The sequence below is a fragment of the Scyliorhinus canicula genome, chromosome 5, assembly GCF_902713615.1.
Source record: "Scyliorhinus canicula chromosome 5, sScyCan1.1, whole genome shotgun sequence".
Classification (NCBI taxonomy): Eukaryota; Metazoa; Chordata; class Chondrichthyes; order Carcharhiniformes; family Scyliorhinidae; genus Scyliorhinus; species Scyliorhinus canicula.
In genome coordinates, this window is record NC_052150.1 from 62975379 (window position 1) to 63002040 (window position 26662).

The 26662-nt window shown below is 45.3% G+C and overlaps 1 protein-coding gene across 3 annotated transcripts in view; it reads left to right on the forward strand.

Moving 5' to 3' along the window:
• The window catches only part of LOC119966024 (1-aminocyclopropane-1-carboxylate synthase-like protein 1), a 55139-nt gene that overhangs the window by 20995 nt on the left and 7482 nt on the right, over positions 1-26662 (forward strand). For 2 of the 3 annotated variants that reach the window (XM_038797173.1, XM_038797174.1), the window contains exons 4-9: positions 4604-4673; positions 7567-7633; positions 7707-7804; positions 7895-7972; positions 18105-18205; positions 25426-25509. In XM_038797173.1, coding sequence (XP_038653101.1) covers positions 4604-4673; positions 7567-7633; positions 7707-7804; positions 7895-7972; positions 18105-18205; positions 25426-25509 — 498 coding nt within the window. Of the gene's footprint in view, positions 1-4603; positions 4674-7566; positions 7634-7706; positions 7805-7894; positions 7973-18089; positions 18206-25425; positions 25510-26662 lie in introns of all 3 variants that reach the window. The other variant, XM_038797172.1, reaches the window with a different exon arrangement.

Genomic DNA, 26662 nt, shown 5'->3' on the forward strand with positions numbered 1-26662 from the left:
AACTTTGATTCTAGGTGATCTTATTGAAACATCCAGATTGTGAGGAGTCTGATAAGATTAATGCTGAGGAGATGTTTCCCATCTCGGGGGAATCTAGAACTAGGGGCATAGCTTAGAGTAAGTGTTGCCATTAAGAGGGCAATAAGGATGAACCTCTTCTGTCATGGCCAGGGGAGGGAGGGAGGCAGAAGTAAACTTCTTATAACCTTGCTGTCTGTCTGTAAGCAAAGGTGTTTTTGAAATAAGTTGTGGCGTGTTTTCCAACACTCTCCATGTATAATTTATGTTAAAATGTCTCACTGAAAACTCTTTAGTCAGAAGTATATTTTATTTACACATTCAAACCTGTGGAAACAAACTTCATGGATACAATAAGAAGATAGAAAATAGGAGTGTTTATAACTAAAATGACTTAAAGAGAAAGCACCACTCGGTATGGATTTCATTTCACATGATTGCCAGAGTCCAGAAAATCAGCGTCCATAGAGGGTTCCTTCACGGAGGAGCTATGTTACAGCTCAGTGAATAGGAAACATTCTACATCCTATCAAAGTTCCTTCAGGACCTCGTATGTTTCAATAAGATCGCCGCTCATTCTTATAAACTCTAATGGGTATAGGCCCAACCTGCTCAATATAGTCTCATAAAAGATTTGAGTGAACCTTCTCTGAACTGCTAACCAAACAGTATTATATCCTTTCAAATAAGTGGACCAAAACCGAATGTACCTCGTATGGAGGAGTCCATTCGGCCCTTCTAGCCCGCTTCACCATTCATTCTCATCATGGCTGATCATCAAGTTCAATACCCTGACCCCACTTTCTTCCCCCCATATAATAATTATAATAATCTTTACTCGTGTCACAAGTAGGCTTACATTAACACTACAATGAAGTTACTGTGAAATCCCCTAGTCGCCACACTAGGGCGCCTGTTTGGGTACACCTGTGGGAGAATTCAGAATGTACAATTCACCTAACAAGCACGTCTTTTGGGACCCCTTGAACCCTTTAGCCCCAAGAGCTATATCTAATCCCTTCTTACACAATGTTTTGGCCTCAACCACTTTCTGTGATAGTGAATTCCACAGATTCACCACTCTCCGGTTGAAGAAATTTCTCCTCGCCTCAGTCCAATCCAAGGATTGACCTTTCTCCTCAAGTTATGACCCCTAGTTCTGGACTCCGCCGCCATTGGGAACATTCTTTCTGAATCTACCCTGACTAATCCTGGTAGAATTTTGTAAGTTTCTATGACATCCCCCGCCCCACCCCTTACTCTTCTAAATTCAATATAATCCTAACTGACTTTGTCTCTCGTCCTATGTCAGTCCCACCATCCCAGCAATCAGCCTGATAAACTTTTGCTGCACTCCCTCCATAGCAAGAACATCCTTTCTCAGATAAGGACACCAAAACTGCACACACTACTCCAGGTTTGACCTCCCCAATGCCCTGTACAATTGCAGTAAAACATCTCTATTCCTATACTTAAATCCTCTCGCTATGAAGGCCGCCATACCATTTGCCTTCTTTACTGCCTGCTGTACCTGCGTACGTGCTTTCAACGACTGATGCACAAGGACACTAGAGTATCCACCCCTCTCAATTTGCACCCTTCAAGGGCTGGTTTAGCTCAGTGGGCTAAACAGCTGGTTTGTGATGCAGAACAAAGCCAGCAGCGCAGGTTCAATTCCTGTACCAGTTTACCCGAATAGGCGCCGGAATGTGGCGACGAGGAGCTTTTCACAGTAAGTTCATACTTGTGACAATAAAAGGTTATTATTATAATAATCTGCCTTCCTATTTTTGCTACCACAGTGGATAACCTCACATTTATCCACATTATATTTCATCTGTCATGCATGTGGCCACTCACTCAGCCTGTCCTAATCCCACTGAAGCATCTCTGTGTCCTCCTCACAGCTCACCCTCCCACCTAACTTTGTATCATTTGCAAATTTGGCGATAATACATTTAGTTTCCTTGTCCAATATTAATGTGAACAGTTGGGGTCCTAGCACAGATCCTTGCGGTACCCTGCTAATCACTAGTTATGATTTATTTTGCCTACAGGCTTCTTTACATGCTGTTACTGACTAATCCTGTCTTATTGCACTTCAGGCCTAAAATAGCCTGTTCCCTGGTTGGTTCTCGAAAGTACTATTCTAAGAATGCATTCGTATGAACTCATTTTCCAGGCTACCTTTGCCAATCTGATTCACCAATTTACCTGTAGATTAAAGTCACCCATGACTATTGCAGTACCTTTCTTACTCACCCCATTTATTCCTTCTTGTTACTCTATCCTACCTGCAACTACTGTTAGGGGCTTGTAAATTACTCCCATCGGTGATCTCTTACCTTTTCTGTTCCTTATCTTCATCCAATCTGATTCTATATTTGCTCTTTTAAGCTCAGGTAATATCTCACTGGTTACTAATAACATCCTTGATCAACAGAGCTACCCTCCACAATGTTTTTTCTCGCTTCCTGACTTTTCGAAATTTCAAGTACCGTATATACTCGCGTAACATGCGACCTTTGAAGACCTAAATTTTGACCTGAATTTGGGGGGGTCGCATGAAACGCGAGATACAAAATTTCAGGTGTGAAGTACTAGTCAAGATTAGGCTGTTAAGCAGACCGTATCCATTAATGGAAAGTCAAATGGACATTATTATGGACATAATGAAATATAAAACAGGAATACATAACAAACTTTAATAAAACTTTAATAAAAAAACTATTCTTTTGGGAGTCTCTGTGCAATTTTTGTTTTTCTTCTTAACACAAAGTCATGTCTTTTCATGAACCGCGTACACCAACCAGGACTTGCAGTAAACTCACAAATGCCCATGTTTCTTGCTTTTCGTAAAGCATAAAGTCTAATTTTAGATCGAGTTATAATATAACCATTTTCCCGATTTTCGGACACCCACTTTGAGACGTTATCTTCTAATTGCGGCCAATGACATTTCGACCCGCGATTAGCGCATTTATAGGAAGGACTTTCCATCAATTTCTCTTTCTGTTTTCTCCAGTTGCGGACACAGCTTTCTCCGACACCAAACAGCTTTGCAGCTTTGACGTTGTTGCTGTGTTCCGCTTTGGCAACGACTTGCAGCTTCAATTTGGCAGTATATTTCTTGGCAGATCTTTTCTCCATAGTGGCTAATGGTAGAATGTATTCGACCGTTATGTGTTACGCGTTAGTTAACTGCTTATTACCGTGATTAGAAACCGCAAAACAGCTGGTTGTTTACGGCGGTTGTTAACGGCGTAATTTGGTATCTCATTTGGTGTCTCAAAAAAGTGACTCGCATGATACATGAGGTATAGCATAAAATCATGTTTTGGGGTCTAAAATTTAGGGGTTGCATGATACGCGAGATCGAATGATACGCAAGTATATACGGTATCTCTCCATATTCATATCCCAGCCTTGGCCTTCTTGCAACCATATGTTGGAATGTCTCCCAGATTATACATATATATTTCTCTCTGTGCAAACAGTTCAGCATTTTATTATGAGTACTGTGAGCATTCAGGTTTAGAGACTTTAACTGTCTTTTTTCCTTGGCATATTTGCATCTCTAACCTTATCTGTTGATGCACTCTTTACACTATGTCCCTTGCTGCTCACTCTGGTTATTATTACCTAAATTGTTGCCCTGCTCTATTACATCGTTATTTCCCTTTGATTTACCACATCTCCGCTGAAGATCCCTTTCTCCCCACTATTTTAAAGCCCTCTCCACAGGTCTAGATATATATGACTCGGCAGAACACTGGTCCCAGCAGGTGAAGGCTGTCCCAAAGGTAGAGCTCCTACTTTCCCCAGTATTGGTACCAGTGCCTCATTAATTGAAACTCATTTCTCCCACAATTTTTGATAATCCAGAGATTATTACCTTTTTGATGTTCTGCTTTATAATTGATCTCTTAGCTGCTCATACCAAGCCCCTGAGCAGATGTCCTGAACCTTGGCACTGCAATCTTCTGGACTCCTGCTTTGACTATGCCATCTCCTACTACTGCCACATTGCTAGTTACTCCCTATTTGAAACATGGTGCCATGGTCAATTTGCTTATCCACCTTGCAGCCTCCAAGCTCACCCATACAACATCTGAAGTCTTGTACCTGTTGTACTAACAACTTGTACCTATTGGACAGGAAAGTGGAGTTGAGACCAAGATCAGATCAGCCATAATCGTGCTGACTGATATATTCTTGTGTGTTCAGTTTGGCATGTATTTTGCTTTTCTTTCAACTGATTTTAAAGTTAAAGTGATGAATGTTCTTTTTGACTAAAATGTCTCTTGATGCATTGATATGGAATAATGGACTAAAATAGTGCGCTTTCGTGCTTGCACCATTTGAGCAAGCATTTCTTAAGTTTCTTCAAAACATATTTGAGAAAATTTATAACCACAGTTCACGTATAGAGTTGGATGTATCTTTAAACTTTAAATGAACGAATAGAACGATTAATGATTCTTGAATCTACTAAAATCTTTTTTCTCACTTTTACTGGACTAAGTATGTTGTAATGTTAGTGAACCAAAATTGTGTTCCTTTCGACATTATCTGTTTGTTTCAGTTTCAGACACGAAATTGCCAAATTTCTCACTGACTATGCCAGGGCTCCAAAAGCATTGAATCCAGAGCACGTAAGAAATATCAGTACTTTGTTTTGCCTTCCATATTTAATTATCTCTTTAAATTGTATTTTTGTTTAGTGATAGGTAATTGCACTTGACTTGGAGTCTTGCTTAACTTTACTAATATATTTCTGTGAAATAAGGAAGGGATCGAAGTTATTGAGGCTGGGACTTGGTGGCATCTTCACATTCTTATTGTTGCCCTTTAATATACTGGGATCAAAAGTGTTGGCTGCTGAATCTACATTACTAATTTGTCCGGAAATGTATACAGTAGTATGTTTCCTGCCAGCCATTGGTAAGATAGTTCTACATTGGCCTGCACTCATTGCTGGTGCAGTGTGTTTTTCAACCCTAGTAGACTTCATATATTGCAATTCATTTCACTGGTTCATGCTTATCTTCTGATTTATTTTCCTCCTGCAATGCTGCTGTTCAGGAGCTGAAGGTAAGCAGTGGAATTTATTGCTGAGGCTAGCTAGTTTTTGTTCTCGTCAAAATTACTCTCTCCATATTTTTTCCATGCATGGTGGTAGCTGAGCAATATCAAAGGGAAAAGGTAATGGTGACACCGTTTACTAAAATAAAACATTCTGCAGTGTCTGTTGTGAAAGGAACAACAAATGGTACAGCTAATTCCTGCAATCGTCTTGTTCCACAGCTGGTATGGCAGGGGAAATGATTAAACAAAATTTAAAATCGCCCCTTTCCTATTTTAGGGTGCATAGATTGATTTTAATTTGTTCTTGGGAATGTGAGCATCGCTGGCAAGACCAGCAGTTATTGCCAATCTTTAATTGCCCTTGGTAGGGGTAAGCTAGTTTTTGTTCTATACACTTCTTGAATCTCTGCAGTCCATTTGCTGCTCGGGAGGAAGTCTGGGATTTTATCCACCAACTGTGATATAGTTCCAATCAGGATGATGTGCAACCTGAAGGAGAGTTTACAGGTGGCTGCTGCCCATGAGGCTGCTGCCCATGTACTTTCTAGTTGGTAGAGATTGTGTGTTTGGAGGATACTGTTAAAAGGAGCATCAGTGCATCTTGTAGGTTGTACATACCGTGCACAATTCGTGGAGGGAGTAAATGTTTAAGGTGGTGGATGGGCTGCCATATAGACGTGCTGCTTTTCCAGCTTAATATCAAGACAAGTGGAGAGAATGCCAATAATAATCCTGACTTGTTCGTTGAGGAAATCCTGGGGCTGAGATGGTTGGTCTCCGATAACAACAACCATCCTCCTTTGTGCAAGTTATGACTGCATCCAATGGAGAGTTTTTCTCCTGATCCCCATTGACTTCAATTTTGCCAGGAGTTATTGATGCCACACTTGGTCAAATAATGCATTGTCAATGGCAAGCAGCTCTTTTGTCCATGTTTTGACCAAGGTGGTAATGAGCTGTGGTGCTGAATGGCCCTCGTAGAACTGGATGTGGCAGGACTGCAGAGCTTTGATCTGATCCTGTAGTTGGGGGATTACTGAGCTCCCTCTATAGCTTGCTGCTTCTGCTGTTACGCAGGCATCATTTGTTTGCACTTGTTAAATTGAATCATAATGTAATGAGATACGCCATGAATTTGAAGCCCAAGGCTTTACTTGAGCTTGTTTCTGTTTGGGAAATTTTGCCACTGTTCAGCTGAGTTACTAGCTAGAGACTAGCTGGCAGCAGCATCCTTTCATCTACGAAAGATGATGGACACAGAGCAAACAAATCCATTTCAGATCTGGTAGCTACATAAGGCTCACCTTTGATTGTGGCTGAAGAGGCCAATCTTTGAGAGACAGGCTCTGCTGCAAGTGCTGCATATAAAGCCACCAGGTGTCGTGGGTTGTTCTTGTTGCCTAGCCAATAGTCACAGTGTTGGTGCATGCCAGACAACAGCAGCTGGTGTTGCCATTTTCCTCTATTGTTAGCTGACGGTTCGCAGGTGTGATAATCGATGTTTAGGATCTCCATACCATGCTTACAAGCATCCTTGAAGCAGAGCTTGATAATAATAATCTTTATTGTCACAAGTAGGCTTACATTAACACTGCAATGAAGTTACTGTGAAAATCCCCTAGTCGCCACACTACGGTGCCTGTTCGGGTACACAGAGGGAGAATTCAGAATGTCCAGATTACCTAACAGCGCATCTTTCGGAACTTGTGGGAGAAAACTGGAGCACCCAGAGGAAACCCACACAGACACGGGGAGAACATGCAGACTCTGCATAGACAGTGACCCAAGCCGGGAGTCGAACCTGCGACTCTGGTGCTATGAAGCAACAGTGCTAACCACTGTGCCTCCTTGCCGCCTAATTGATGAGACCTACTTGCCACCTGTCTCCGGCTGCCTCAACATAGAGAAGGCCCTTCGATATGTGACCCTTTCCATCCTGCTGACGTGCCCGAGCCAACAAAGTCACCTGTTTCAGTGCTACCAAATTTGGAGCTCGCTCTTTGAGGGGACTGCTGCATTCGTGATTTTGTCTTGGTAGGATAGGCGCTGCAGACAGTGAAGATGGAAATTGTTGACCTTTCTGATAGCTGTACATGTCGCCCGGTTTGCAGTCATACAGCAAAGTGCTGAGTGTTCAGGCCTTTCAATTCATCAGCTTGATCCTAAGGGTCAGCTTGATATCCCATGTGTGTTTCATGAATTGCCAAAGGTGGCAACTGCTTTTTCTGCACATGTATCAAGTTCTACATTTCCTAAACTATTGTGTCTCTGAACTTCTTCAACTACTAAATGTACATGTTTAAAGAAATCTGTTCACGTTGACATGCCCTGTAATCTTAGGGGGCTTCGAAAGAATATTTTGAAATAAATAATATACGATATAGTCAAAATTAATGACTCTTACCAAACACAAATTATTTTAAATCACTGGTTTTGACTTCATTTCTCTGCGTTTTTTAGATTGTGGTCATGAATGGATGTTGTTCCATCTTTGCTGCACTCTCTGCAGTTTTATTTGACCCTGGAGGTAAATGCAGTCATTATTTTTATTTTGCTTAGCTTTTTTTGACTCGAGTAAAGCTAATTTTATTTTTTTGAAGATTGCTACCTGATTCCAACTCCGTATTTTGGTGGTGTGAATCCAGATATGTGGCTTTATGGAGAAGTTCAAGCTGTGCATGTACCTTTGGATAGTAAGGTATGTGAATGAAATATAACGCTCTTAGTTTTGTTTTTAATCTAAAGTTGCAATGGGAAAACTAAGATTTTTATAAATATTTATTTTTAGATGTCAGACGGTGAAAGTTTTCCCTTTCAGCTATCAGTGAAAAAACTTGAAGCAGCTATGCAGAAAGCAAACGAGCAGGTACGCTTTGAACTGTTTTAGGAAGAAAGAAAGATTTGTATTTAGTATATTTATTTTGCGATTTTGAGATGTTTCAAAGTGCTTCACAGCCAGTTAAGTATTTTTGGAATGTTGTCACTGTTGTAACGTAGGGAATGTTGTCACTGTTGTAACGTAGGGAATAGCAATGTGATAATGATCAGATAATTTGTTTTGTGGTGTTGATTTTAGGGATTAATATTGGCCAGAACTGGGGGATAATTCCCCTTCTCTTCAAAATAGTGCCATGCAATTTTTACATCCAGCCGAGAAGGCAGAGGACTCTGTTTAATGTCCTATTTGAAAGATGACAACTCCGACACTGTAGCACTGCACCACTGCACTGTCAGCCCAGGTATTTGTCCTTGAATTTCTGGAATGGAACTCAAACCCACAACCTTCGATCTCAGAGGAAAGTGCTACCCACTGAGCATTGGCTGGCATAGCTCATTTTATGCTTGTAATGTTTCATGGGTATAGGCATACAATAAAGTAGTACGTTGAAATATTCAGGAGTTGGATTATACAATGCACCTAATTGCTATTCAAAATCGATGAGCACAATTGGCAATGCAGCAGGGCTGAATTTTAAAACTGTAAATTATTATTGTACATTTTTTTGTTTTGTCAAATATTTTTATTAAATTATCAAATATAAACAATAACAGACATATTGGCAAATATATATGTTATATAAAAACTGAATCAAGAGTAAAAAGTGATTAAAAAGTACAATGGAACAAGAAATCCTTATATAAACTAACCCCTTATAACTCAACCGCCACTAACCCTCACCGCCGCTAACCCTCATATGTGTCCAAGTCTTTAAAGAATGAAATGAATGGCCGCCATCTCTGGTAGAATCTCCCCACCGACCACCTTTTCCAGATGAGAGACCGATATCATACCTTCCACCCATAAGGATGCTTTGGGCGGTAGGGGAGTTCTCCATTTAAGTATCATATAGAATCATGGAATTTACAGTGCAGAAGGAGGCCATTCGGCCCATCGAGTCTGCACCAACCCTTGGAAAGCACTCCCTACCTAAGCCCACGCCTCCACCCTATCCCCATAACCGGACCTAACCTTTTTGGACACTAAGGGCAATTTAGCATGGCCAATCCACCTAACCTGTACATCTTTGGACTGTAGGAGGAAACCAGAGCCCCCGGAGGAAACCCACCCAGACCGGCAAACTCCACACAGACAGTTACCCGAGGTGGGAATTGAACCGCAACGGGACCCTGGAGCTGTGAGGCAGCAGTGCTAACCACTTTGCCACCATGCCATCTGTAGTATTTGCCCCCTGCCCATTAAGGAAACGAAGGCAAGAACATCCGCCCCCGTTCCTGAATGGCATGACGAAGACTCCGAGACTCCAAATATTGCAACCAGTGGTTTCTAGGGTTATCTGTAAAATCTTGGATATAGTATTGAAAAAGTAAACCCAGTATCGAGCAAGCTTAGGACAAGACCAGAACGCATGCGTGTGGTTAGCTGCTGTAAGTGAACAGCTGTAACACTTGTTCTACTCGTCTTGAAAGAATATACTCATCCTTGCCTTTGTCCAATGTTCTATCTAATACTTTGAACTGAATCAAACTCAGTCTGGCACAAGGTGAAGTGGAGTTCACACTGCAGAGGGCTTCCCTCCAAGCCTCCTCAGTAAACACAGAGCCTAGCTCCTTCACCCATTTCTAGGTGAGCTATGTCACCCAGGGCAGCACGGTAGCATGGTGGTTAGCATCAATGCTTCACAGCTCCAGGGTCCCAGGTTCGATTCCCGGCTGGGTCACTGTCTGTGCGGAGTCTGCACGTCCTCCCCGTGTGTGCGTGGGTTTTCTCCGGGTGCTCCGGTTTCCTCCCACAGTCCAAAGATGTGCGGGTTAGGTGGATTGGCCAGGCTAAATTGCCCTTAGTGTCCTAAAAATAAGGTTAATGGGGGTTGTTGGGTTACTCGTATAGGGTGGATATGTGGGCTTGAGTAGGGTGATCATTGCTCGGCACAACATCGAGGGCCAAAGGGCCTGTTCTGTACTGTTCTAATTCTAATTCTAATTCTTGTATACTCTATCCAAAAGCCCCCAGTTGCCACTTTCCGGCGCCTGTCCCGTACCAGCCTCCCCGGACAGGCGCCGGAATGTGGCGATTAGGGGCTTTTCACAGTGACTTCATTGGAGCCTACTCGTGACAATAAGCATTTCATTTTCATTTTCAAAAGGGCAGGATCCGAAGATAGAATGAGGTTATACAGGTTTGAGATAGACCCTCTCCTCTGCTGTTCTAAGGCCAAGACATTTTCCAGCAGGGAAGAAGGTGGGGTCGGGGGATAGAAAAAATAACTTGCCTGAGAAATCCTGAATTTGAAAATGAAATGAAATATTAAAATTGCTTATTGTCACAAGTAGGCTTCAAATGAAGTTACTGTGAAAAGCCCCTAGTCACCACATTCCGGCACCTATTCGGGGAGGCTGGTACGGGAATTGAACCGTGCTACTGGCCTGCCTTGGTCTGCTTTCAAAGCCAGCGATGTAGCCCTATGTTAAACAGCTCCAAGAAATGAAAAATGTTGGAGCCAGTCAGACTGTATCTGTCCGTGAGTTTTTTTAAACTTCCTTCTAGAAATCATTCACCAAAGTGCACCAGACCTCTTGTTCTTCAGGACCTGAAAGATGGGTCCAAGCTCAAAGGCACAAAGAAGTGGTTGTCAAAAATTGGGGCAAGTGAAGACAGTGAGCGAAGATTGAATTGCTGCCGGAACTGCTTCCAAATCCTGAGGGAGGAGAACACCCACAGGACTTGAGAAAAGACAGAAGGGAGAAGAGTAGCGGCACAGCAATTATGGTGTGTAGGGAAGAGGTTCTGGAGCAAGACCGAGCCTCCATTTTGCTCCAGTTCGACCTTGGGTCACTGAGCCATTGTAGGATTTTATATACGTTGGCAGTCCAGTAATAAAACAGGAGATTTGGGATGGCAAAGCCTGCTGACCCTCTGCCTTTCTGTGGACTCTGGGATTCCTACCTGTCCAGATAAAAGCTGATATTAATTTGTTAACTGTAATAAAAAATGCTTCGGGCAAAAAAAATGGGGATACATTTAAATAAGAATAGAAACCTTGGGAGCACATTCACCTTGCCAGTTTGGACCTTGCCTGCAAGAGTCTGAGGAAGACTTTTCGACCTCTCTTTTAACCTTGCTTATGAGGCTTGAATAGTTCAGTTTGTGGAGCAAAGCCCAGTTATGGGCTACGCGGATCCCCAGGTATCAGAAATTAGAGGGTCAAATTGATTTACTGTTTTTGCATTTTTTTCCTTTAGTTTCAATTTTATCCGCAACTCTTTCTCCAGAATTTCTCATTCTTGGCTACTAGGATATATTTTCCTGTTAATCTTATCTGTATCCTCATTTCTTCAGAGTTTTGATTTTCTGTAATGTATTGCTTGTTCTTTTATTATCTATATCCCTCTCAGTAATTATCTTAACCTTATTCATAATGGGCCCATTTGTTTTTCCATTGCTAGGTCTAGCTGTGTTTCTTCACTTGTAGGCTTCATTTGGGTCATAAGTGTGTGTGCATCCTGGGCATTACCATGGACCAGATACTGACAGGAACAGCCATGTAAATACTGTGGCTACAAGAGCAAGTCAGAGGCTGGAGATTCTAAGGCGAGTAAATCACCTCCTGTCTCCCCAAAGCCTGTCCACCATCTAGAAGACAAGTCAGGAGTGTGATGGAATACTCCCCACTGGCCTAGATGAGTGCAGATCCAAAATCAGTCAAGAAGCTCGATACCATCCAGGGTATAGCAGCCTGCTTAAATTCCTTGCTTCATCTGGAGAACCTGGTACTGTAGGTGTAAACCTACGTTCTGAGTTTTAATGGTCTTAGTTTTTGTTACAAGATGTGCACCACATTTCTGCTTTCTGCACCTTGCATCTGGCTTTTGTTGCTCGTTCTGGGTGAGTGTGCTTTACACTCAATTGGCTCTGTTTTATTCCTTAGCTCTAGAGTCGCCAGGTATCCTTATGATACCGCCACAAGATTCAAGTTCAAGTTCAGATCAATGACTCAATACACCAGTTAGTAAGTTCAAACAAGACACGTTTATTATTACACAGTTATTTGCTACTCATGCATATAATACTAAAACTAAACTGTTCCTACCACTACTAGGCCAATACTTATCTGAAATAAGGGAACTGCCGGATCAGGGAACAATGGCCTCTTGCTTTGTCCTGGATCCGCAGGCTTCCAGTTGGTGTGGACTAAAGGGGTCAGGAGTGTCTACTCTCGTAGCGTGCGTTGTATGACACTTACTTGCCGGTGTAGCAATTGGCCAGGCCTCTCCTTCTCGCGTCCAAGTTCCTGGAGAGCTGCTGCAAAGATGTTCTGCTGGGAGGGCCGGCTAAGAGCGAGGAGAGCTGGCTAAGAGCGGGGAGGGCTGGCTAAGAGAGAGAGCTGGGGTCGGGGTCTCTGTCTTATACTGTTTTGGGTTTCGCGCCCATCTGGGTGGACCCTCTATAAACTTGCAATCGATTGGGTCTCTTCCCAATCGATTGATTTGAATTTCTCCAATAACGGGGCTGTTCCTCGATCACTGGGCGGTTCTTTCTACCTTGCTTGTGTCCTTTTGTTTCAGACTCCACTGGCGCCGGGATGTCTGGCCTGCTATAGAATGTTTCAATCTCTTCTAATTGTTGTGTCCATTGTGCCTGGGAATCACCGGGAATCACTCAATTAATATGCGCAGCTTGTTATGCTGTCTGGTTTCTTCACAGACAGAATCCACAGAGAGGTTCTGCAACCTGCTTACCTCTCTGTCATTGTCCAATTTTCCATGCATGCAACTCAATGTTCCATTTTATGTCAGCTTCAGTGGCTACGCTTTATTGATGGGAAAAATAAAATTTTATACAACCAAGCTAATTCAAATTGCAGGACAAGAATGACACATCGTTGGTATAATTTTTAAAACCATGTACAAATTAAATGCTATATTAATTTATGAAGACTTCTGGGTTTTTTTTCAAATGGTCAGTGTAACTTTCAGCTCTTTTATATGTATGCAATTGTTGCTGTTGTAAATTGTTCCATACAAAGACTTTCCTCCAAAAGGGAGTAAAATTCTGCAACGTCACAAATTTCACAACGGTCTTAATTGTGCTTTTTCAGAAAACAGCAGTAGGGAACTATCCAGTTCAGGCCAAATATTAGTTGAAATATTAGGAGAAAAGAACGAACTGAGCAGTGAAATCGGTTTCTCTACTTTTTTAAAAGTATCTCTGTTTAAAAAGGTGTGCATGCATACCCTTTTTAAAAAAAAAAAAAATAATTATGTCTAGTCAAGTACAAGTTTAAATTGAATCAAAAGCAATTTGTCAATTCATTAAGATCTAATAAAAGGTCAACCTTGGGCATAACTGTTTATTAACACAGTTGACGTTTCCTTCATTTGATGTCACCATGTGTCTTTTTAACAGATTTTTAATAGATTTTTTTCCATTTTGTGATTTGTTTGAGGTCTACCACATTTCTGCAACAACAGCTTACCTTTTTATTCAGCATTGTAAAATATTTTGAAGCAATTCACAATAGATGGCATATTGGACGTGTGAGCTAAAAGGTTTGGAGGCTATTGAGATAGCTATGGAAAAATTAGGTCGAGAGGTGATGAAGGCATGTTTGAGGATTTTGACAGTACCGGCAATAATGTAGGGATAGAGGTGTGTGATACTGCCACAGCAATGCACTTGGATGTGGTGTCTGATGCTCAGCTTGGGATCCACAGCAGGACACCTGAAGTTTGCTATTCTTGGGTTTATCCCATGTTTTCAGGTGTTCTTGGGATGAAACTGTGAAGTAGGCTGAGGGATATCAGGTGAGAACTGAAGAGCATGGCTTTGGTTTAGCTAACCTAGTTAATCTAAGCTGAGGATGTCCATGAACTCTATGCCTGTGGCATTTTGAGATGAAGATGGTTGGTGCAGTTAGAAAACCATGAAATGGTATTGTATGGTGAAGAGTCCAATCATGTTACTGTCATGGAATTCCTGTTTCTTTGGGTCATTCTTGTTACTTATGAAAATTGTATTTATTTAACTAAGTTATTTTAAGAACTAGAATGTGTATGGATAACTATCTTTTTGATGGTTTAGAAAATTGTTTGGGGCTGCATTGATGGTGTAGTGGATACAAGCCATTCCGATTAGGAAGATTAGGAATTCAGTACGTTGAGCTGATCTGAGTTGGTATAGTATAGGTAGTGCGAGTATTGAGTTGAATCTCCTTTATTTTGTGGATGGGCTTCTACTGCAGCTTCTGTTAAGTTAGTGCATAACCCAGCAGGAAAGAATCACGTATACACATCGACAAAATTACTCCATAATGTATAATAAGACATGATATTGACTTCCATGAAGGAAGAACAAATTTGAATTCTAACAGTTTGCCTAAGATAATGGGCGGAATCCCCCCCCCGGGGGCCGGGTGCGAGAATCGCCGGGGCGCTGCGCAAATCGCGGCACGCTGCCCCGACCCCTGCATGCGATTCTCTCTCTTCCCCCCCCCCCCCCCCCCAGAAACTAGTGGCGCACGAATTGCGCCGGGCCGCTTGGAGAATCGCCGCTCGCAATGGGCCCACGGATGGGCCGAGCGGCAGGTGAAATAAATGACAGTCCCGCCGGTGCCATTCTAACCTGCTCTCGGGCCGGCGGGACCTGGGGCTTCAAGGGCTGGGAGCGGCCTGTGGGGTGGGGGGGGGGGGGGGGGGGGGGGGGGGAGAGGCCCTCCGGAGGGGCCTGGTGCACGATCGGGACCCACCGATCGGCGGGCCGGCCTCTCTGTCGGCGGGCCTTCTTTCTTCCACCGGCAAGCCTGGATCCAATCGCCATTTTTGTGTGGGTCGGCCTGGGGGAGGACGGCCACCGCGCATGCGCTAGTTGGCGCCGGCCCATCTGCGCGTGCGCGGGACCCAAGGCGCCGAGTCTTTTATGCGGCGCCGGGTCTCTGACGCTGCGCCGAGGCCCCGCTCCCGTAAATCGCGCGACGCCCTAGCTAGCCCCACGGAGGGGGGAGAAGAGTGGTCTGGGAATGGGCGCCGATGCCGGAGTGAAACACTCCAGTTTTTACTCCGGCGTCAGCACTTAGATTCCCATTGGGAGAATTCCGCCCAATGTTTAATCATTTAGGGAAACTCTGTTTTAAAACTAGCTTGTAGGATTAAGATCTAAGTCATTGCTTTTGAATCATTTGAAACTTCAAACTCCTGTACTTAATGACTTCCTGTGAAGCAAAGCAATTTTCTTCTAAAGGGGAAAATTCTATCAGAATAATTGAATGTGGCACTTGTAATTCTAGTATAAAAAATTTTCTTCTAAAGGGGAAAATTCTATCAGTATAATCGAATGTGGCACTTGTAATTCTAGTATAAAAATTGATTTATTTTTGGATAAGTTTCTGAATGGAGGCGATACTTTCAAATAACAATGCAATTGTCTGAATTGTACCAATGTTAGTTATGAAAATGTGTTGAGGACTGCTGTGTTTACTTGTTTTTCCCTTTTGATTAATACTCTCTTATTTGATACTTCAGGTTGGTTGTTGCAACATTTTCTTGAGAGGGAGAAAATAATTTTCAAAGTGAAGTTGAGATTAGGTTTTGCTGCACTGCGCAATAGAAACTGCATTATTTTGGCCCTAAACGTACTGGTACAATGTTTGATCATTTGTACAACTATTGCACTTAGTCCAGAATGATCAGATATCCGCTGTCTGTAGAGATCCTACACAAAATGAATTTGGGCATCCCAGTTTGGTTCCCAGTGTTTCATAATGCAAAACCACTCCGAAATAAGAATATCACTCAGTGTCTGCATGATGCTTGGTGTGAGAAAAGGAAAAGGATGTTCTGCTATATTATCAGATGCTTCCCTGAGGTTGGGCCTGCAGGGCTTTGTAGAGGAAGAGGCAAGGGAGCTCGACTCCGTCTCTAACTCGGCTGTGCCGGGTCAGGAAATACTTGATTCTGATGCTGGATTTGTGTCATTCATTCCATTCCCCAGTATTCATACCATGATGTGTGCAAAAGTCACCAGAAGGCATTTTTAAAACTTTGTAAAAGAAAGTGTAGTTTGCTTACTTTTTTTAAAAGATAGGAAGAGTTTATCTTGATGCCTGTTTGGAAATGAAAAATTGAAAACTGAATTAAATACTATCTCCTAGACGATGTCTGATTTAAATAAAATTGCCCCAGGCAAATCCTATTAGTTCGACTTAGATGACTTGCTTAGTAATTTGACTTGTCTTTTTTGGTCAGAAATGATCCTGTTTCCAATTTCATAAGTAGAAATGTTGACTAGGTGAGGCTTACACAGGCTCAGCATTATTTACTTGAGTATTTGCATCAGAACATAATAAATTTCAGTTTATACACATGACATGACCCAGGGTTTGAGTGGGAAGGAAATTTAACTAGGCCTGCTTGATACAATTTTCTCATTTAGCAGTTGCACGCAGTTGCACTTGAAGTTTATTAACCCTACTTTCATCAAATTTGTGTGTGTTGTATTTTAAATCCCAATATGTTAATGTCTAAAATGTTTTATGTTGCCTCTTCCGCGTTCTCTACTATGCATTAACATTTGAATTGGCAGTCTCCCAAGTTGCAATTTAAAAAAAAAATCCTATCTTAACCAGTGAATAATGCTCAAGTGTTAAAAGTTACATTTATGGTAGTCTAATTCGATTGTAGCCTACACTAGGCGAGTTTTAATTAACATTAAACCACTCTAACCAAGAATATAATGAGTATTAATTCTTATACCGGAGAAAGTAGTCAATTTACAAAATTCTTGAATTTCTGTTGTTTTCCGATTTTACCACCTCCTCTGAAGGTGCCAACCCTTGCTGGGGTAATTTTCTATTGGCACCAAAGACCCGACCCTAACGTTTCACCAAAGTAGTCATTTGTCACATGTGAGCTTCGATGGTCAGTTAGTTGATTAAAAGCAAAATACTGTTGATGTGGGAGATCTGAAATAAAAATGAAGTGCTAGAAAATTGCAGCAGGTCTGGCAACACGCGGAGAGAGACACGGTTAATGTTTTGGGTTGAATGTGATTTCCCAACGAAGAAGAGTAATTTGGACTCCATGTTAGCTCAGTTTTTCTCTCCATCGCTGCTGCCACACCCATGAGTTTTTCACATTTATTTAAATTGTTATTTGAGCAAGCATGGAACAGTTGTACCTGCAGTAAATTAAATCTTACTTCTACCTAGGTTGGGATTTTCCAACCCTTCCTGCCAATGGTCCCACCGAGGCCAACCCTTCCAAGACATGTTTCTTGGTCGCGGGGCTGTTGAGCCATGCAAATGGCCATTGGCTTTGGTGTTACCAAGATCCTGCTGGTAGCCGATGGCAAGCCAGCTCTGCAATGGAGAAAGCCCGCTGATGGGGGAGGCCAGAAAATCCTGACCCTAATGTCCACACACACATTCCAGAACGAACCACTGGATGACGAGAAGGAACAGGAATCCAAACTTTAGTTCGCTCTTTAACTCCAATTTCCTGACACTCGTTTTAGCCGTCCAACTATTGTCCTGCAGATTTTATTTCTGTTTTTGTTCAGATTCAGAGGAGATTAGTTAGCACAAGGCCTGATTGAGTCACTTAAGGAATTGGAAACTGCATTTTTGCAGCCTGTTTGAATAAAATAGTTACTAATTCTAATGTTGTATAAGTGATTTATTTAATGTAATTTTAAATGTATAATCGGTGCTGCAGCTAATTTGTTATTTTGGACAGTAGAGTTTGGGGGGTTTAGAGGAAACAATCTAGAAGGGAAATCTTTTGAATCTGAAGGAGCAAGATTTACAAAATGTTTTTGTTGGGACCCAATTGATGAAGAAGAATTCCTTTTGTTTTAGATGTACGACATCTACCGGTTCTGATTAGCTGGGGCACTGATTATTTTTCTGAAGTATCGGAAATAATTGTAGCACAGTTACAGATGTTTATGTACAGATCATAAATTTGATTGGTGATTGTTTGCTTAATAAAGGATGCCGATTAATCACATCCTTGGCATCTTCGACTTTCAGTTTTTCTTTTTTCAGGGCATCAGAATCAGAGCTTTAATCCTGATCAACCCTCACAATCCGTTAGGGGACATTTACCCTGAACAGTTACTGAAAGACTGTCTAGACTTTGCACACAGGTTTGAGTCCCAACACTGTTTGGGCTGCAATATTTTCATATTGGAAATTTGAATACAAAATTTTCTTTGGTATTCGCTGTGCAGCACTGCCCAAACTATATTTGCATGTGGACTTAAAGAAATTTATTGGCGGACAGCTACAATTTAAAGTGTTTAAAACTAAAACTAAAGTTTAGCACTCCAAATTTAATCTTTTGAAGTATGAATGTCTGTTTCATAAAACAACAAACTAAGCAGCAATTCTGAATATAATATGCATGTATCTTAAATACTCATTTGAAAGTAGAGATCAGATTAACTCAAGGCATTGTTTCCGCTTGCTGTATGAAAGATACATTTTCCTCACATTTAGTGTGGCCATTTTCAGCTGAATTGTGGATGCTTACCAGCAGGAAGGGAGAATCCAAGGATGAGTCACCCTGTTACTATCTGATCTCTGGGTTGGAAAGCAGTTTTGGGGTGCAGGCATGGTGATAGCTTGTATAAAACAAAGGCACCGAATGGATGATTATAGAATTTGCCCAACAACATAAGTGTTTTATCTGTATATGATGGGACTGCATTATGTTAGCTCATGCGGGGTTGGGGTAACACTTCGAATTCCACACATTTACCTTTTCGTTATTTAAAACTGTTGCAAAGTATGAATGTTGCAAAGATGTACAAAGTGGGTGGTTACGCGAGCCTTTTAGAGCCTCACCAGGCTGCCACTAATCAGTGGGGTTCTGGGAGAGAATAGTGTAACACCATTTTGGATATTCCTCAACAGCTCTGTTTGGCCTTCAACATAGCATTTGGGGCCTGGATACAGATTCCGTGGCTGGATTTGTTGCTGGAGTTTGCACAGTTCATGAGAAGATCAGGGTAGAAAATGGCAGAAAGGTGCTTGCACTCACACAACACACATGTGCTAGTGCAATGTTTTTCAAACTTATTTTTCCAGCAACCCACTTATACAAAATGTCCAACTCTCACGACCCACTCCACGTTCACAATAGATTCTCCATCGTCTTCATGGTTACTTTTAAATATGTCACATTTATTGTTGGCACTTCTGTGTTATTAAATGTAAAAATTGTAAATTGAGCTGCTGTTTCACCTTAAAGGATGGCTGTCTCCTGACACCTTGCTCAAGGGTGTAACTCAGGATTATTTGATTATATTTTGTTAGCATTTGGATAATTGCATGCAAGGGCTGGAAGTATTAGCAGGCTCAATATTATATAGTTTTTACAATGTTACGTTCACTCTTTCAAAACCTAACACTACCTCGGATAGGAAATTCAATTCAAAACTTGCTCTTCAAAATCAGGAGCCCTAATTGCTGAACTAGAAACATGGTCAGACAGAATGTCACTGGACGGCAGTCAGTACCATTCCTAGGTAAATATGTAACAGACTGAAAACACACTTTTAAAAAAAATGCTGGGCACAACTCAGCTGACTAATATGCAAAACTTTGCAGACACATTCCATTCCGTACACCTGCAACATTTTACTGGCTCCATTTTGTATAAGTGGATCACCAGAAAAGTGTTTGAAAAACGCTGCACTGGCATACCTTTTGTTTGACTGCAAGCACACTTCTGCCATTTTCTATCCTGATCACCTACATGAGTGTCGTCCAGTCGCCAGCTAATGCCATCTTTGGTGTACAACTGAAGTCCTGATGAGGGTAGATGCAAAAGTCCTTGAGGCACAGGAACCAATTTGGTTGATCAAGCCCGTGCAGCCACACGGCAGTGACTGATGCTATGGGGCGGGTACTTGGGAAGAGGGGGTGGATAGTGATGTGGAACGTGATTGGGGGGAAAAAAAGGACCAGAGCTGATTTGGAGAGACATTTTGGGAGTGGAGGGAGTAGACATGGGGGCTTGTAGGGGTGAGGCGGCTGTACCTCCAAGTTAACTGCGATAACTATAAAGGACAATGGGGTTTGTTTTTTTTCTCAGAAAATATTTTCCTGAAGCATTTGTAATTTTCACAGTTTTAACACTTTAAACAACCGAGCCGGCCGGCACACACAAAAAACATTAAGTAAATGACATCCCCTCCCACCCCCGCCCTATTTCATAATTACCCGTACACAAAGTTCCCTGTCCTTGGCTTACACTACCATGCCTCCCATTTTCCACCCCGCCCCCTTTTCCCCTCCCCTTCCCTTGCTGCTGACGTTCAATTTTCCTTGAAGAAGTCGATGAATGGCTGCCATCTCCGGGTGAACCCCTAAATTGAACCTCTCAAGGCAAACTTAATCTTTTCCAGCCTGAGAAACCCTGCCATTTCGCTGACCCACACTCCTGACTTTGGAGGCTCCGAGTCCCTCCATCCCAACAAAATCCGTCTCTGGGCCACCGGGGAGGAGAAGGCCAGATCATCGGCCTCACTCTCTCCCCCACCCCCCCTCCCCGGGATCCCCGGATCTTCCGATACCCCAAATACTGCCAATCCTGGACTCTGAGCCACCCTATCTTCCAGGGCCTCTGACAAGACATCTGAGAATCCTTGCCAGAATCCCCTCGACTTCGGACACGCCCAAAACATATGTACGTGATTCGCTGGGCTTCCCACTCAGCTTCTGCACCTATCCTCCACTTCCTCAAAAAACCTACTCATCCGGGCTGCAGTCATATGAGCCCTATGGACACCTTGAACTGGATCAGACTGAGCCTGGCACACAATGAGGATGAATTGATTCTCCTCGAGGCCTTTTCCCAGAGTCCGTCTTCCATCTCCCTTCCCAACTCTCCCTCCCACTTCCTCGTCACCTACCCGATTGGGATCCCTTCCTACTTCCATCAATTCCTTGCATATCTCGAGACCCTCACCTCCCCAACCCCTGTTTTTGACATTACCTTATCCTGTAGTCCCCTCAGGGGAAGGCGAGGAATGCTTGGAACCTGCCTCCGGACAAAATCCCGTACCTGTAGGTACCGAAATTCATTCCCATCCGGCAACTCAAACTCCTCCTAAAGCCTCCAGGCTCTGGAAACCCCGCTGAATGAAAAAATCCCCAAATCTCTCAATCCGTGCCCGTGCCACCTCCTAAAGCCCCCATCCAGCCCCTCCGGAACAAAACAGTGATTGTCACAGATCGGTGACCACACTGACCAATCCCATGTGCTGTCTCCATTGTCCCCACACCCTCAGGACTGCCAACACCACTGGGCTTGTGGAGTACCGAGCCGGCGAGAACGGCAGGGGCGCCATTTATCAAGCCTCCAAGCTCGTACCCTTACAGGATGCCACCTCTATTCGCTCCTAAACCGACCCCTCCCCCACTACCCATTTCCTCACCATCAATATGTTGGCTGCCTAGTAATAATTGCTAAAACTCGGAAGGGCCAAGCCCCCTCCCCAAGACCCCGTTCCAGGAGTGCCTTCTTCACCCTCGGGGTTTTACCAGCCCACCCAAAACCCAAGATTACCGCATTCATTTTCCTAAAAAAGGCCTTCGGGCCAAAAATCGGGAGTCATTAAAAAAAGAACAGCAGCCTCGGGAGGACTGTCATCTTCACCTCCTGCAACCTCCCTGTCAGCGGGAGTGTGTCCCATCTTCACCTCCTGCAACCTCCCTGCCAGCGTCAGCGGGAGTGTGTCCCATCTTCACCTCCTGCACCCTCCCTGCCAGCGTCAGCGGGAGTGTGTCCCATCTTCACCTCTGCACCCTCCCTGCCAGCGTCAGCGGGAGTGTGTCCCATCTTCACCTCCTGCACCCTCCCTGCCAGCGTCAGCGGGAGCATGTCCCAACTGCAGAATTCCCTTTTCATCTGATTGACCGCTTTACCCAAGTTTAACTTGTGGAGCTGCCCCCAATCCTTAGCCACCTGAATCCCCAGATACCCAAAGCTCTTCCCCACCACTTTAAAAAGTAACTCCCTCAGTCTCCTTTTCTGCCCCGTGCCTGATCGCAAATATCTCACTCCCATATTTAGTTTGTAGCCTGTAAATCGCTCAAATTCTTCCAGTGTCTCCATGATTCCGGCCATCCCCCTCCAAAGGGTCTGCAATATAAAAAAGTAAATTGTCCGCGTAGAGCGAGACCCCATGCTCCACTCTCCTTCTCACTATCCCCCACCAGACATTTGATTACCTAAGGGCCATTGCCAAGGGCTCTATGGCCAGGGCAAACTGTACTGGGGCAAGAAGGCATCCCTGTTTTGTCCCCCTACAAAGACTAAAATATTCTGACCAGACCTGGTTGGTTCTTGTATTCGCCACCGGAGCCTGATATAGCAACCGGACCCAATGCACAAATCCCTGCCCAAACCCAAACCTGCCTAGAATATCCTATAGGTACTTCCACTCCACCCGGTCAAAGGTCTTTTCTGCATCCATAGCTACTACAGTAGTCCCCCTTTATAACGCAGGTGTTGGGGTCCAAGACCCCCACCCGCGTTGTAACCGAGCCGCGGATATCCACCATGGGGGTTTTAAATTTATTTAAAAATCTATGCTAGCGCCTCCCATTGTGAGTCTGGGGGGGGGGGGGGGGGAAGAGAGGTCAGACCCCCGTAGACTCACAATGGGAAGCGCTAGCATAGATTTTTAAATAAATTTAAAACCCCCATCGTGGATCCAATTAAAATTTCAGCGGCCGGCTCACTTTGATCCGGAGAGAAGCTGCTCTCACTGAAATCAGCCGGCCGCTGAAATTGACACTGCCGGCTGCTCTCTCCCTCCAATCCAACTTTTAAGTTTTAATGTTTCTGATTGGAGGGAGAGAGCAGCCGGCAGTGTCAATTTCTTTTTTTTTCCCTCCGGCTTGCCCCCTCTCCCCCCACATCCTCCAACTAGACCCCTCTCCCCCCACACCCTCCGGCTCGCCCCCTCTAACCCCCCAACACCCTCCGGCTCGCCCCCTCTCCCCCCACACCCTCCGGTTCGCCCCCACATCCTCCAACTAGACCCCTCTCCCCCCACACCCTCCGGCTCGCCCCCTCTAACCCCCCAACACCCTCCGGCTCGCCCCCTCTCCCCCCACACCCTCCGGTTCGCCCCCACATCCTCCAACTAGACCCCTCTCCCCCCCCACACCCTCCGGCTCGCCCCGTCTCCCCCAACACCCACTGGGCTCTGTCTCCTCCTCTCCCCCCAACACCCACTGGGCTCTGTCTCCTCCTCTCCCCCAACACCCACTGGGCTCTGTCTCCTCCTCTCCCCTCCCCCCCCACCCCACCCACCTCACACCCTCCGGCTCGCCCCCTCCCCCCCCCTCTCCTCCCCCCCTCTCCCCCCCCTCTCCTCCCCCTCCCCTCTCCTCCCCCCCTCTCCTCCCCCGTCCCCCAACACCCGCAGGGCCCTCCTCTCTCCCCCAACACCCGCAGGGGGGTCTCCCCCACACCCGCAGGGGGGTCTCCCCCACACCCGCAGGGGGGTCTCCCCCATACCCGCAGGGGGGGTCCCCCCACACCAGCCCCCCCTCCTCTCCCCCCCCAACACCCGCCCCCCCTCCTCTCCCCCCAACACCCGCCCCCCCCTCCCCCCCAACACCCGCCCCCCCCTCTCCCCCCCAACACCCGCCCCCCTCACCCCCCCCAACACCCGCCCCCCCAACACCCGACCCCCCTCCAACACCCGACCCCCCTCCAACACCCGACCCCCCTCCCCTCCCCCTCCAACACCCGACCCCCCTCCTCTCCCCCCCCACACCCGCCCCCCCTCCTCTCCCCCCCCCAACACCCGCCCCCCCTCCTCTCCCCCCCAACACCCGCCCCCCCTCCTCTCCCCCCCCAACACCCGCCCCCCCTCCTCTCCCCCCCAACACCCGCCCCCCCCTCCTCTCCCCCCCCAACACCCGCCCCCCCAACACCCGCCCCCCTCCTCTCCCCCCCCAACACCCGCCCCCCCTCCCCTCCCCCCCCAACACCCGCCCCCCCTCCTCTCCCCCCACAACACCCGCCCCCCCTCCTCTCCCCCCCCCAACACCCGCCCCCCCCCTCCTCTCCCCCCAACACCCGCCCCCCCTCCTCTCCCCCCCAACACCCGCCCCCCCTCCTCTCCCCCCCCAACACCCGCCCCCCCCTCCTCTCCCCCCCAACACCTGCCCCCCCTCCTCTTCCCCCCCCCAACACCCGCCCCCCCTCCTCTCCCCCCCCCAACATCCGCCCCCCCTCGGCAGTGTCAATTTCAGCGGCCAGCTGATTGTTTCAGTGAGAGCAGTTTCCCTCTCTGGATCAAAGTGAGCCGGCCGCTGAAATTGACACTGCCGGCTGCTCTCTCCCTCCAATCCAACTTTTAAGTTTTAATGTTTCTGATTGGAGGGAGAGAGCAGCCGGCAGTGTCAATTTCAGCGGCCGGCTCACTTTGATCCGGAGAGGGAAACTGCTCTCTCACTGAAACAATCAGCCGGCCGCTGAAATTGACACTGCCGGCTGCTCTCCTCCCTCCAATCAGAAACATTAAAACTTAAAAGTTGGATTGGAGGGAGAGAGCAGCGGGCAGTGTCAATTTCAGCGGCCGGCTGATTATTTCAGTGAGAGAGCAGCTTCCCTCTCCGGAGCCGGCCGCTGAAATTGACACAACTGACAGTTGGGGTCCATCAGCCCCCCCGCGGTATATCGCGAACCGCGGTATTGCGGAGCGCGGTATAACGGGGGACTACTGTACCACCTCAACCTCGCGCCCCACCGCTGGCATCATTATAACATTTAAGAGCCGCCTCATGTTGGACGGCAGGTGTCTGCCCATCACAAATCCCGTCTGGTCCTCCCCGATTACCTCCGGGACGCAGTCCTCTATATGTGTGGCCAAGATCTTTTCCAATAATTTAGCATCTACGTTCAAAAGGGAGATTCAAGAAAAACAAATCCATAGATATATATATATTAGTTTGATCAAGTATTAAATACTTGAATGTTACTCTCTTTGGAAAAATAGAAAGAAATCTATAATATAAATGGGCAAAATTGGTTCAAAATGTGCAAACCTACTTTTAGTAACTTTGAATACTGATGTTATGTTAATGTAGTTGTGCATGTTTGTGTGTGAGCCTGCATGCATGTATGCGAAACTTAAAGAGCAAAAAATCCCAGGTGGATTCTTAAAATAGGTAAGTCAAATACTTGTGTTTCATTTAGGATTCTGGAGTACTGAGTCCTTTAGGATAGGGGTATAGGTTCAGTTCCTGACCCTTGGAAATTCAACTTGGTAAAACATAAAGGAGTGTTAAATTAATGTTTGAATTGTCTGTAACTTGCTTATTGTTTCTCATTTTGTAGACACAAATTGCATGTAATAATGGATGAAATTTACATGCTCTCAGTGTATGATGACATCAACTTCACCAGCGTTCTTAGCTTGAAGTAAGTATGTGAAGAATATTATGTAATTTGGATTTGATTTACCATATATAAAGTTTGTAGCGATTCTAAAAACTGCCTAGTGAGGAACAAGACTTCAGTCCAACTTCACTATCCTTTTTTAATAGAAGTAAAATTCATCAGTATTAAGTAGCAGCTAGATCCTTTCCTCCTTGTACTTTACTGACGTTCTAATGAAAATGCCTACCATGATAAATAGGACCAAAGAGGTCAATGGCTAAAGAGACAAGTTGGCCCTTCTCATTTATATTGGCTTTTGCTGGTGCACTGTTTTCAAAACGGAAATTGCTCTCTAGTGTGCTCTCTGTAGTCCAGCACCTTCCTCTGCTTCAAATATATATTCGGCTTTCCTTAGAAAATGTTATTGTGTTTCCATCCTGTAGCAAAGCATTCTATGCCCCCAGCAGCCTCAAATATTTTTTCCTAACCACTTTCCTTGTACTTAGTGACCATTTTAAATTGAATGTCTCTTTTCATATGAGCTCCCCAAACTTTTTCAATACTCTTGTAATTTTAAAAAAGAACTGTGGCCGGGATTCTCTCAGCCTGGGGCCGGGCCGGAGAATCGGCGCGAATCGTGCCACGCTGCCCCGACGCCAGGACATGATTCTCTGCAGAGCAGAGAATCGGCGCCATTGACGCCGGCGAGGCGCAGCCGGGGGCCGCTCTACTCGGCCTGGGATGGGCCGAGCAGCCGTAACAAGAAACCAGAGTCCTGCTGCCGCTGTTCTAACCTGCTCTTAGCCGGTGGGACTTTGGTGTGGAAGGGTCCGGGGGCGGCCTGTCGGGGGGGGCGGGGGGGGGGGGGGGGGGAAGAGTGTGTCCGACCCTGGGGGGGAGGGGGGGGGCCTCCGTTGTGGCCTAACCTGCAATCGGGGCCCACCAATCGGCAGGCCGACATCTTGGGCTGGGGGCCTATTCTCTTCCGCGCCAGTCCCTGTAGCCCTACGCCATGTTGAGCCGGCGCGGCGAAGGGAGACACTGCGCATGTGTACATTGGCACCGGTGCCACTGCTCATGCTGGACCCCGCGGTGCCCAGCTGACGCCGGGATCAGCAACTGGAGGGGTGAGAGTTCCTCTAGTGCCGTGCTAGCCCTCTGTAGGGACCAGAACTGCTGATCCTGAGGCCATGTT